The sequence below is a fragment of the Perkinsus marinus genome, assembly GCF_000006405.1.
Source record: "Perkinsus marinus ATCC 50983 genomic scaffold scf_1104296937140, whole genome shotgun sequence".
NCBI classification, from domain to species: domain Eukaryota; phylum Perkinsozoa; order Perkinsida; family Perkinsidae; genus Perkinsus; species Perkinsus marinus.
This window is the reverse complement of record NW_003213889.1, coordinates 120738-132424: the sequence shown is the minus strand read 5'-3', so window position 1 is coordinate 132424 and position 11687 is coordinate 120738. Positions and strand designations below refer to the sequence as shown.

General features: G+C 47.8%; 2 protein-coding genes across 2 annotated transcripts; one reads left to right on the top strand and one right to left on the bottom strand.

Annotated features, from left to right (window-relative positions):
* Nucleotides 1–932: 932 nt before the first annotated feature.
* Nucleotides 933–3654, top strand: Pmar_PMAR023306 (Sphingosine-1-phosphate lyase, putative). Its single transcript, XM_002783141.1, has 13 exons — nucleotides 933–1155; nucleotides 1230–1347; nucleotides 1394–1527; nucleotides 1575–1649; nucleotides 1708–1829; nucleotides 1925–2039; nucleotides 2245–2335; nucleotides 2414–2544; nucleotides 2602–2780; nucleotides 2832–2914; nucleotides 2961–3117; nucleotides 3162–3475; nucleotides 3525–3654. Exons 1-12 carry the CDS (start codon nucleotides 937–939, stop codon nucleotides 3343–3345), a joined length of 1608 nt encoding a protein of 535 aa, XP_002783187.1. The 5' UTR covers nucleotides 933–936; the 3' UTR covers nucleotides 3346–3475; nucleotides 3525–3654.
* A 6600-nt stretch (nucleotides 3655–10254) lies between these two features.
* On the bottom strand, nucleotides 10255–11379 carry Pmar_PMAR023305 (hypothetical protein; the record flags this gene model as incomplete). Its single annotated transcript, XM_002783140.1, has 4 exons — nucleotides 10255–10359; nucleotides 10398–10444; nucleotides 10542–10676; nucleotides 10725–11379. 4 exons carry the CDS (start codon nucleotides 11377–11379, stop codon nucleotides 10255–10257), a joined length of 942 nt encoding a protein of 313 aa, XP_002783186.1.
* Nucleotides 11380–11687: the final 308 nt, after the last annotated feature.

Sequence of the window (11687 nt, the reverse complement as noted above, 5' to 3'; positions counted from 1 at the left end):
AGTCCATTCACAACTTGGGCACATACCAATCAACTTAGAAATTTGGAGTGACCATGTATAGTTTGGCATCCACGTAACAATCCCTTGAAGCTTTCAGACATGAAGCATTTCCCTTTGATACCAGGGCGCGCGCGAGAATTCAGTGGTCTGCGCATAAGGAAGAAGTTGAGTTGTGATAAACTGTATAATGCAATCTGTATTCTCGTGGCGATGTTGTGCTTACATGGCCAATTTGTCTGGATGGCATATCCGCCCCACCCGGGAAATATAATATATCAAAGCACGCCCTAGGGTGGCTATATGTCATTGGGGCAACGGATTGAGTCAGTCCGACGGACCTATGCGCCTTAACGGGTCAGGGGGATGCGTAGGACATGCTTTGTGGGGCGGATATGCCATCCCGGGACATGCTTTGGTATATTATATTTCCGGGGTGGGGCGGATATGCCATCCCGGGACATGCTTTGGTGTATTATACTTCCGTGGTGGGGCGGATATGCCATCCCGGGACATGCTTTGGTGTATTATACTTCCGTGGTGGGGCGGATATGCCATCCCGGGACTTGGTATATTATATTTCCGGGGTGGGGCGGATATGCCATCCCGGGACTTGGTTTATTATATTTCCGGGGTGGGGCGGATATGCCATCCCGGGACTTGGTTTATTATATTTCTCGGGTGGGGCGGATATGCCATCCCGGGACATGGCCAATACAGCCCCACCCTTAGGAAACGATCCAATCAGAAGTGCAATAGGAGGAGTGTAGATGTCGGCGATAGCAATAGTTCGTCTGTCGAACATACTCTCGTCCATCATATAGAAGCTCACTGGCTTATGGTTGCTGACGGGCGCCTTCACGGGTCTTTGTATAAGCAGTAATTCATGTCGGGTATTAGTGTCAGTCAGAGCCACTCTACCCGCAGTTAGATTTGAAAATGCCATCGTCGAGTGTTCCCATAGTGAGCAACCTGATAGCTGCTATTCGGCTACTGATAAACGACAGACTGCGGGGAAAGGATCGTTTCGATACTGTGGTCCTTTCCACCTTCACCTGGTTTGTGCTCCTCTTTGCCTACCGATTCTGGAAGTACTCGCAGCGATATGGCCTTCATCAAGGATTCGAGGTTCCTCTCAAGCGCTACGCGCTAAACCAGGTGGGTTGAATCGAACTCCCTAGCCACTGCAAGTTACGACGTCGTCACGCGTCGCTTTATTTGTTGTGAATTAGGCGAGGCACATACCGCAAATTCGAGCAAAGATCGATGCTGAGCTGGACAAGGCAACCGAGGGACTCGACGAGATGGTCCTCAAGGATGTGGAACCCAGGAACAGTGTCCTACCGAAGCGTAATGAAATAGGACCCATCCTTTACGGCAAGTCTCAGTCGTTTAGAAGGAAAGTCTTCCAGCGAACTTATTCCCCACATGGAGAAGTGCGCAGAGAAAGAACACATGAACTGGAAGAATGGCGGTCAGAGTGGGTGTGTGTACCACGGTGGTGAGGAGTTATACGAGATGCAAGGGAAAGTAAGTATGGACTGCTCCAAAGCAATACTCATGATGCGCGCTTCTAGGTATTGGGGATGTTCGGCCTTAGCAATCTGCTACATGCTGACGTGTTCACCAAGACCCGGCAAATGGAAGCCGAGGTACGATAGCTTTGTGGGAGTTGCATCACTCGGACGACGAGTCACGACTACACGCTAGGTTATCGCAATGACGCTCAATCTGTTCAATGGTAAGCCGGATGAAGGAGCTTGTGGTTCCGTAACTAGCGGCGGAACTGAGTCAATTCTGCTGGCGATGAAGGCCTATAGGGACTGGGGAAGGTAAATCTCTGCTCACAGGCATTCGTCTTCTTACAAAGATCTCATCCGGCTGTGGTACGGTAGTACATAATGAGTTGTTGCTTGGTCTTCTTCAGAGCGGAGAGGGGTATCACTGAGCCCAACATCGTCATACCTCGCAGTGCACATGCTGCTTTCATCAAAGCTGGACAGTATTTTGGCATAGACGTTCGGATAGCTCGGCTTAATGAGGTAGTATGGAAGATGCCTTCTTTATAGTGATTAGTCGCGTATATTGACTTTACTTTGTCCGGGTCATCAGATTATACTCTCATCTCGATAAGATACTCTAGTTATCCCTCGATGGCAGTTGTGTTACGATTATTACACTATCGTATAGTAGAGCTTGCCGGTTCGACCGACCATGGTGAATGTCTGACATCTCTGTTGTGCTCAGGAGATTATGGACGTTGATCTGAATCATGTCGAAACATTGGTGAACAAGAATACTGTCGCTATTGTGGGCAGCTGTCCGCAGTTTCCTCAAGGTAATTCAAATAATATCTCTGTCTCTGCTTTGCTGTGGTCGGGCGCAATAGCAGTGGTTGAAGTTATGTTGGGTTCAGGCGTGGTGGATAATATAGAAGGTTTGTCGAAGATTGCGTTGGAGCACAAGACGAATCTCCACGTCGACGGCTGCTTGGGAGGATACCTCTTACCTTTCATGGAAGAGAACGGCTTCCCTATGCCAACGAGGGTAAGACATGCTGCTCTAACATTTTCCCCGAACGAGAATTTTGGGCCTGTTTATCAGTTCGATTTCCGCGTCCCGGGCGTCACATCCATTTCCTGTGATACCCATAAATACGGATTTGCCCCTAAGGGCACCAGTGTGCTCATGTTCCGGTCGACTGACCTCCGCAAGTATCAGTATTCTACTTGCAGTGAATGGCCAGGTGGTATCTACGGTACTCCAACCATATGCGGGTCAAGGTAAACCAATTCGAACTAATGCTATGCACTCACCAAGGGTTCACCATTCAGACCAGCAGCTGCCGTCGCAGCGACTTGGGCGACTTTGATGCACATCGGAAGAGATGGGTATAAAGAATCATGCAAGACAATTGGTGAGCACGCCGGTTGTACTGTGATTGTATGATGGACTCTATATAGTATCTGCTGCTAAGCACCTCGAGAAGGGAATCAACGACATAGAGGGAGTTCGCGTGTTGGGCCGTCCAAGCGTTTCGGTGGTGGCTATTACCTGCACTAATGGGGTTAATGACTATGACTTTGCAGAATGGTTGAAGAACAACACCAAGACTCATTGGTGGGATGGCCATAGTGAAAATTGCTTAAGTCTCCTCTCCTTAGGAACTTGAACATGCTGCAGATGCCCTCGGGCGTTCATATATGCGTCACACGTCTGAACGCTAAGAAAATGGATGAACTGTTAACGGATATCGAGGCTGGTCTTAAGGCGGAGAAGGCGAAGTTAGACGCTGGTGTGAAGAGCGGTACGTATGGGTTCGATTCCTGGCCTGGACCTGTAGCATGACCAGACTGTGTTCACACTTCTGGTAGTGAGGTAAGGGGTTCTGTTATTTGTTAGGGCATAGTGGTAATGCAGCCGTGTATGGTTCTGCAGCTTCGGTCCCGAAGGAGCTGGCAGACATCGTGGTGGCCAAGTGAGTTGAAGCGAGCTGTTGGTAGTCTCCTATGTTGTCGTTGTCACAGGTACTTGGATACTTGTTACAAGGCGTAGTAGCAGTGAATATGGACTCCTGATGTTTTCGAGTTATTATTCAGTTCGTTGAAATATGCTTTTTACATTCATCATCTATCCGCCGAGTCGTTTTTTTGCTTCAAAGAACCATAACTATTGAGTTCTGTTCTATTCAACTCGGTATCAAGCATACCTTCTGAATGGGACCAACATGACCAGTCCAACGATTGCCAATCAAGAGTAAAGTGAGGAAAACAGCATCTCGTGATGTCACACTGGTCGATAGTCCGATATCCTCAGCGTCGTTGCAACATTGGGAATTTGGACCTTCATAGCCTTCAGGCTCAACTTGAGATATTCCTTGATTAAAGATTGCAACAATAGCCATTACGACTTGTCGGATGCACGTTTTATCGAAACTCGACAACCAAGTCATGAGACGAAAACTCCAGTGTGTACCTGATTGTGTACTGTTAACCTCTGAGCACTCCATAGTTGCTTGACCGATCTACTGTACCTCGCCGATGTGCGAAGGCGCCTTTTAATGAGATGTCAGAAGAGCATTCGGAACTTCGAGAACTCAGTACTCAACACGAAAGGCTTCGGATAACTGTGTGCTCATCGCTGGTGTTACGATGGATGGGACGAAAAAAGTAATTATTCGGCATTAGGTCAGGGACTGCCAGATGGACTCTCCTGAGAGTCAGTCGTCCCACCGCATGTCGAAGCCGTACTAGCTCCACTCTCGATGCGAGGATAATTGAATGATGCCCCTCGAGGAATAAGTAGGATATCTCGGTACTTGTGCGTAATGTGCCCAGAACGTTGACGAGCTTCCCTACCGAGGGCTAGCATAGATATGTAAATATCTTCTGGTAACTCCAATGCGGAGTTGTCAATTTCAGTGGTCGACTCAGATTGGCTGCTATGTGCAGGAACGTCTGCGTCATTCTTTGGGACTTGTGAGAGACGAATTTGACAGGTATTCATGACAGGATACAGAAATCGGTGGGAAAAAAGCTACAAATGCACACATCTCAAGGATCGACATTCGTGACGAATAAACCTGATCCACACTAGAGGAATGACAGCAGAATGTGATCCCGATTGGAGCGACACTCACTCAGATTCAAGTCTTAGAAGGAAAACAGGGGCGCTCCTCAAAGATGATCGTTGAGAGGATCGTAGAGAACTAACGATAGAAGGCCAGCCCGCAATAGATGAACAGGACAGATCGGTATGAACCTGTGGGAGAGAGTAGCAACTTGTCAGAGTGGTTAACTTGTAATGATTGATCAACATTATGCGTACACATATACACTGTCGCGCTCTAACATCCCTAACAATTGTTAACTCAAGCTGTAGCCTCTTCTTGAACAACCCAACACTGCCATCGGCGCTAGGATGTTTACAACGCGCTATGGAGGTTTAAACATATCTTGATGCTACCGAAAGAAAACCCCCAAGAAGTCCCCCTCAATCCGGAGTCCTTCTGCTCCAACCTTATCGATCAACTCGCTTAATCAGGTTAAACGCTATCAATGAGCAAGATTCCGCACAACCTTGTGCGGTGCAAACCTGTCACAAACCGTACACGGGTAGACCAACTATGAGAACATGAAGAAGTCAAGACAGATACGATCACCGACAGATACGATCACCATTGGAGGCGGCTGCCTAGATCGTCGTAATGGTACTTCCATACGCGACAAACCTGATGTAGATAAGAGACCGTAGAGCGTACGAAGTGGCTCTTAGTTGATAGGGGAGAGGTGGGCTACCTAGCTGGATAAAACGAGGTCATACTGCTTGTGGCAGTCAGCCATTCGACGGAAATTATACGTAAGATCGTATATCAGAATGTGGACGAATTTACTCGAAGTCTTGATCGGGTCGTCGATTGATACTATAGGTAGTCGATGCTAGTGACTCTGGCAACACAATCCCAAGGGTAGATACAGGTATAAGATAATACTTAGCTGCGGTCGACAAGGTTGGCAGGAGTGCCAACAGTAATCCTCAAAAGAATCCCTCGGAAGACTCTGAATGCAATCGATCGTTTGACGCATGCACACGTTAGCTACGGATAAGGCCCTCGCGCTCGCCTTATACTGTCTATTCCGTGTCTCCACTTTTGTACCAATCCACTTTTGAACCAAACGTTTTTGGTGGTGTAAAAAAACACGAATTCGTGACAAACTCAAACACCGACGATTGTGTTGTACCAAATTTTATACTGGGGAATTTGTCCACTTCTGTACCAAATGGGCGAGCGCTTAACAACTATACCACTCGACACCGAACCTTTCTGACTTTGTAACACGAGGGGGTGTTCTGAACAGAGACCTGTTTTGGTCTCTGTTTTGGTTCCTGTTTTGGTTTCGGACCGACACATTGTAGTCCAGATTACTAAATGTTGTCCAAACATGTCCAATTGATCAGAAAGCTGTCCAAAGGTCGCTACAGACGTAATTGGACAACTTCTTGATGAAAAAAAATATTCGACAACTTCATGTCCAAACTACTCACTAGGGTAGTTTTTCGACAAACTGTCCAAAACTTAGTCTTGAGATTCGTTTTGACATCCCTCGCTGTCCAAAGGGCTTTCGACAACTTTATGTCCAAAGTTGATGTGTTGCGCGGTAGCGCGGGTTCGATACTGTGCGGATGTGACGCCGGGCGTGCGCTTATGCCCTGGTTGTCTCCTTTTTACGTGTTGTTATTCCAATTGTTTCGGAGTCTTACGGTCGTATCTCGACCTGTATTCCGATAGGCAGTTGATTCTGCAGGATCACTGTCAGATTGGATAGGGACTTCATATGGTGGGTATGAAGGTTATCCGTATCTCTAGCAGTCATACGGTTATACATTGGTACTGGGATTTATTACTAGTTGTATCGATTCCCTTAGACTGTTAGTACGCTATGGTAGCTATATATCGGTTAATGGGCACGGTTTGAGTTATTAGTCCTTATGGGATGACTTATCTGGGTGTGAATAGATCTCTACTGTGCTGCTATAGCATGGTTTGAGAGCTTATCACTGGTACCGTGGTAATCGCGTTTGTCGTTCTATTCGCACTGATTTGAGAGTTCACCGCGTCGTGTCGCTTGCGATAAGTCCGTTACGGTTTACTTCTCTAAGCAAGTCACACGCCCGTTGTGCACGCGCATTCTACCGGGATTGATCCGACTCGGTGAGTCAGACACTGAGCTTATTTACTGGTGAGGTTGGGTACTATCTACTTGGTTTCGTGAAGAACAGCGAGGGTATGATATGGTAACGTATGAAGCTAAGGGCAAGTAGGGCCTGGAAGCTCCAACCCCCCTCGACTGAATGGTGGATGGTACTGGTTATATGAAGTACATAGACGTATGGGTCCACCTCCCTTAGGGGAAGGGAAGCTCAAGGGTAATTGTTACGACTCCTGCGGTTGGGGGTTGGTTTCAATGGTACAGGGCTTCTCGGTGGGATGTGGTGCTAAGATGTTGCCTTCAGCACTGTGTCCCCGGTGTTACCTTGGGCGGCTGCTTGGGTGTTAAGACTTGGGTTGGCGTAGCAGCATGTTGCGCTGTGATCCAAACGCTTACGTACATCCGGCTGTTGGGTCGAGTATTCCCCAGGCCCACGTTAATTCGTTTCCGTTACGGCGGGGGTTGTACTATCGGAGTAGGAAGAGGTTGCGAAAAACCTCTCCCAAGACCCTTAACATCTACAGGTTGAACCGCCTCGGCCCTTGATTCAGGCATAAAAGATCTCTCGTGAGAGGGGCCGTAGACATATTGTATATCCATGGAATATATTGATATGCTGGGTTACGTTACTAATGTCAACTTCTAAATGGTAAATTACATGAGTCGGGCTGCTCAGGCAGTGTTACCTCAGCTGTTGTATGATATGGGTCACTGAAGGGTTAATACTGTCTAAAATGGTATACGGTGCGGTAGATTCTTGCCTACATTGCGCAGTGTATGGTAGGAATGACAGATCACTAACATACCATTTCCTACTAGAGTAGTAAGGAGGTTATCAGCACGTCCATCAAGGGTAGGTGAAAGGTGACCTTCTGCACCGACGGTTGACAAGGTTCGATCTCGACCCGTTCTCCATAATGGTACTCACGTCCAGGAGGGGGCCATAAGTCCAGGGCGCTCGCAGACCGCTACGGATGACGCTCCATTGCTAAGTTCTTCAACCCTGGGTCGAGTCGTACCTCCCATTTCCGGGATGGGATATTATGCCTATTATGAGTATACGTATTACCTGAGCCGTCTGCAGTATATGTATACTCATGGTAGAAGAATGGTAGGCATCCCATGTTGCGGGGTACCCTATTATTCAGCTGACTTGTATACTCCTAGTAGAAGAATGGTAGGCATCCATGTTGCGGGTAGCCTATTATTCGGCTTACTTGGATGATTATATTGGGTCGGTTAGCATCGACGGTGTACGGCGAACTGCTTTCTCAAAAGGAGGAGTGACGTCTGCAATTGGTTATGGGTACTGGTTGTAAGTGTACCGTTTATGCGAGGTTCAGCAGTTGCTCAGCAAGGGTGGATGTCCACTTTGCCGGCACCTATAGATGTGGTGTTCGGGAATTTCCTTGCGCAATAGTTCTGGGCGAAGGGAGTTCCCATGCTTGGGCTATTGTGTTTTCGTGAGGGGCTCGTTGAGAGCTGCTGGGAATCGGCGAAGGTATAGTGGATGGGGACCTATAGGTGGTCCTCCGGAAGCTGTATTCCCGAGCCGGTCATAGCTTGTAGATGGGCAAGCTACCACCATTGTCATCAACGGTTTTGGTGCCGTTGGTAAGAAGGGTAATCTAATGTCCACGCCGGGATTGAGGAGGATCCCTACAAGTCGAGATGACCTATGGTTATGTCTTTTGCTTATGTTATTCTACTTATTCGTCAGTCTATGTTGATGGACTTAACCGTTGACATGGGCGTGCCTCAAAAGTACGGGTCATCATGGTATCAATGGTGTTGTTTCTATTATGAGGCTAGTCGGTTTAACGACGCTTATTTTCGACCCATTTGTAAATAAAGGGTGTTATCTATATAGCAGAGAGATAGCTATATATGTTGTAGGTTAGAGTAGATTGTTGGTAATGCAGAGGTTGAGGTGATTGGTATAATATGTCGTTTCAGTACCCTAGCTCCTCTATTATGGCTGAAACCGAGGGTGTTCCTGACTCTCATCCTCGAGGGCCTTTTCCTAGGTCTGTAGGGTCTACCTCTGCTATGCAACAATGGCCTGCAAGGGAAAGGGGTTCCTTGGGTATCCCTCCCCCAAAGGCGAGAATTAATGTTGATTGTTATAGTTCGAATATGGAGTTAGATAGCGGGAATATGAATAATAATAGTGAATGTCATACTAACAGTGACTCAAGATCTGCATTAGGATCTAGAGTCCGTTCGGTCAGTCAACCAGTTGGGGGAGAGTTGACTCAGGCGTTAATTGGACCTGAAAGGTCCCAACAATTTCTGCCTTTAGGCAGGTACGATCAAGTCCGCAGCAGTGGTCTCCGGATGCCGTCTATACCATCTCCAAGGTTGGGTATTGATCACCCCCGACAAGAGAGGGATGGACTGCCTCCCAAGATTATCACTGACGAAGTGGGCAATACTGATGGAAGAAATGGTCCTTCATCGTCTCCAAAGGATGATAAAAGAGGTTACGAATCTGTTGAACGCCGAAGAGACTATGGTGGAGATGGTCGTTACGATCGTGGGGTAGACCGTTATCGTGATGAAAGGTGTGAAGAGCCGAAGAGAAGAGGAGATGATGGTCGCTCTAGAGGACGAGATTATGGTCGCTCTAGAGGTCGTGGCAGATATCGTCGTAGTCCTTCAGGATCGAGTTCCTCAACTGATGAAACCTCCTCCGATCGCAGTGGCTATGGTGGACATCTCACTGGTGGCACACGCTATCGCCCGGCCAAGCGTATGACGGGTACCACAAGAGGTTGTCTGGCCTGTGGAGGGAATGGTTGTGGGAGAAACAAGCTGACTATGAAAGAGTTCGATACTGCTGAACAGTTGGCTATCAAGTTGAAACCACAACATAAGTTTCTAGGGGAACAAGATGAACGGTCGGGGACTACATGGTTGGAAGAGATGGAGAGGAAGACGGAAGGCCATCCAGAGGTTATTAAGTACCTATTCTAGAATTACTATGAGCACATTAGCAATGACAAGTGCTAGGCGCAGAACAGTCTTCCACGACCCAATAGTTCGAAGTTTCTCAACCTCTGCCCTTACTACGCGACATGGCCTCCAACAGATCCCTTCCTCGCACTATATCCCCAACAGCATACAAACCTTGATGATTAGGAGCTCCCCGAATGCAGGCAGCGGGAAGATCCCCAAGCCACGCCGTCGAAGGGAACGAGCCTGACAGACAACGCAGTGAACATAGCGAAATACTGCGAGTTCCTTAGTTTTGAGCTAATTTCAATGTCTTGCATTATTACATCGAGTGAAGGTGATGAAGTCTGCTCCTTTATGTTCGTTGACAAGCTCGGCAAGGCACCGAGCCGCTACTGCCGTTGGATCTAGGTCCCCACCAATAGTGTCGAAATAAACAACGTCCATGAGCGTGAAGGTGTACGAAAAAATACTGAGACGAATGCCCCCGTCTGCAACTCCTACTTCACGCAACACTTCACCGGAGTCACTAGAGCTAAATGGTATGTGAGAGAAAATAGTGCTACGCAATACTACTTATACGAATCCTACCTCAATGAGAATCAAATCCATCTTTAGTAACGAACGCCACAGTGTTGTCTTCCCACGACTCCTCAACGCCACCGTTAACTACTGATCCACCACCACCACAGAATGGCTGAAGGCAGCCGCATCCCGAACGATGAACAGGAGTACTTTGTTGAAGGAACTGAGATGCAACTCTTTGCTGAACTGGATTGACCCTGCCCGCCACACCCACCCCGCGGCAATTTCGCGACTTCTTGATCGTTGGCGTTGGAGAAGAACTGTTAACATGAAAGCTGCCCAATTTGATCGCACCATCCTCCCAAGAGTCGTTAACGGCTTTATACTGAGTCACTGAGTTCATAACGGAAGGCTCCGTCCGATGACTCCTAGAGAAATTAGCAGCTCTCGTAGGATGCATGTATGGACCTGTTGGGTGCTTCCTCGGACCTGTGCCATAACTGAGCCTTGATACTCGGTAAGGTCTCACTGCTTTACCTCCAAAGTGTTTCATGACGTGAGGCTCAGCGACAGTACCAGGAATAGCACTAGCGTCCTGTTGATTATCGAGATGATAGGCACTGAACCCAACAGGGATAACCTCGTCGTCCTTTGCATCGTTGTCGTCACCATTCAAGTCCTCATCAATATCCATTGCAGATCGAGGCATGGGAGCGGATAAGACTGGAGTAAATTCACCATCAGCTGACATGCTGTAATAACAATGGTTTTTCATCCCTTCGTTCAAGAACCATTTCAGCGTTTCCTTGTCATCTTGCAACCGTTCAACCCAATCCCTGTAGTTATCATTGTCAACGAACTGAGCATCGTTTACCATGGCCAGTCGAATAGTGAGCAAGTCGTCCAAATCCTTCATACCGTCTCTTGGGGGAGCCTTAGACAAACTATCTTTCAGCTCCAAGGGTACATCCGGGTTATGCCTCAGCAAGGACTCGTTAACAGCGACCAGACACCTCTCAATGCCGCGTATTTTATGATAGTGCCAGGCCGTCAGTACTCCTCGCCAATCGAACGTACTAGATCGACCAAGGCATGCACTTCCGTAGGCGAAGCCGAGGTTGGCGGCATTGAGGACTATTTCGGCACGACCAACATCATGAGAGGGATGAGGAGGGTATGATGACGAGTCCATTCACAACTTGGGCACATACCAATCAACTTAGAAATTTGCAGTGACCATAAATAGTTTGGCATCCACGGAACAAACCCTTGAAGCATTTCCCTTTGATACCAGGGCGCGCGCGAGAATTCAGTGGTCTGCGCATAAGGAAGTAGTTGAGTTGTGATAAACTGTATAATACACGAGAATACTTTCTGTATTCTCGTGGCGATGTTGTGCTTACATGCCCTGATTATCCCGGGATGGCATATCCGCCCCACCCGGGAAATATAATATATCAAAGCATGCCCTGGGGTGGCTATATGTCATTTGGGCCAACG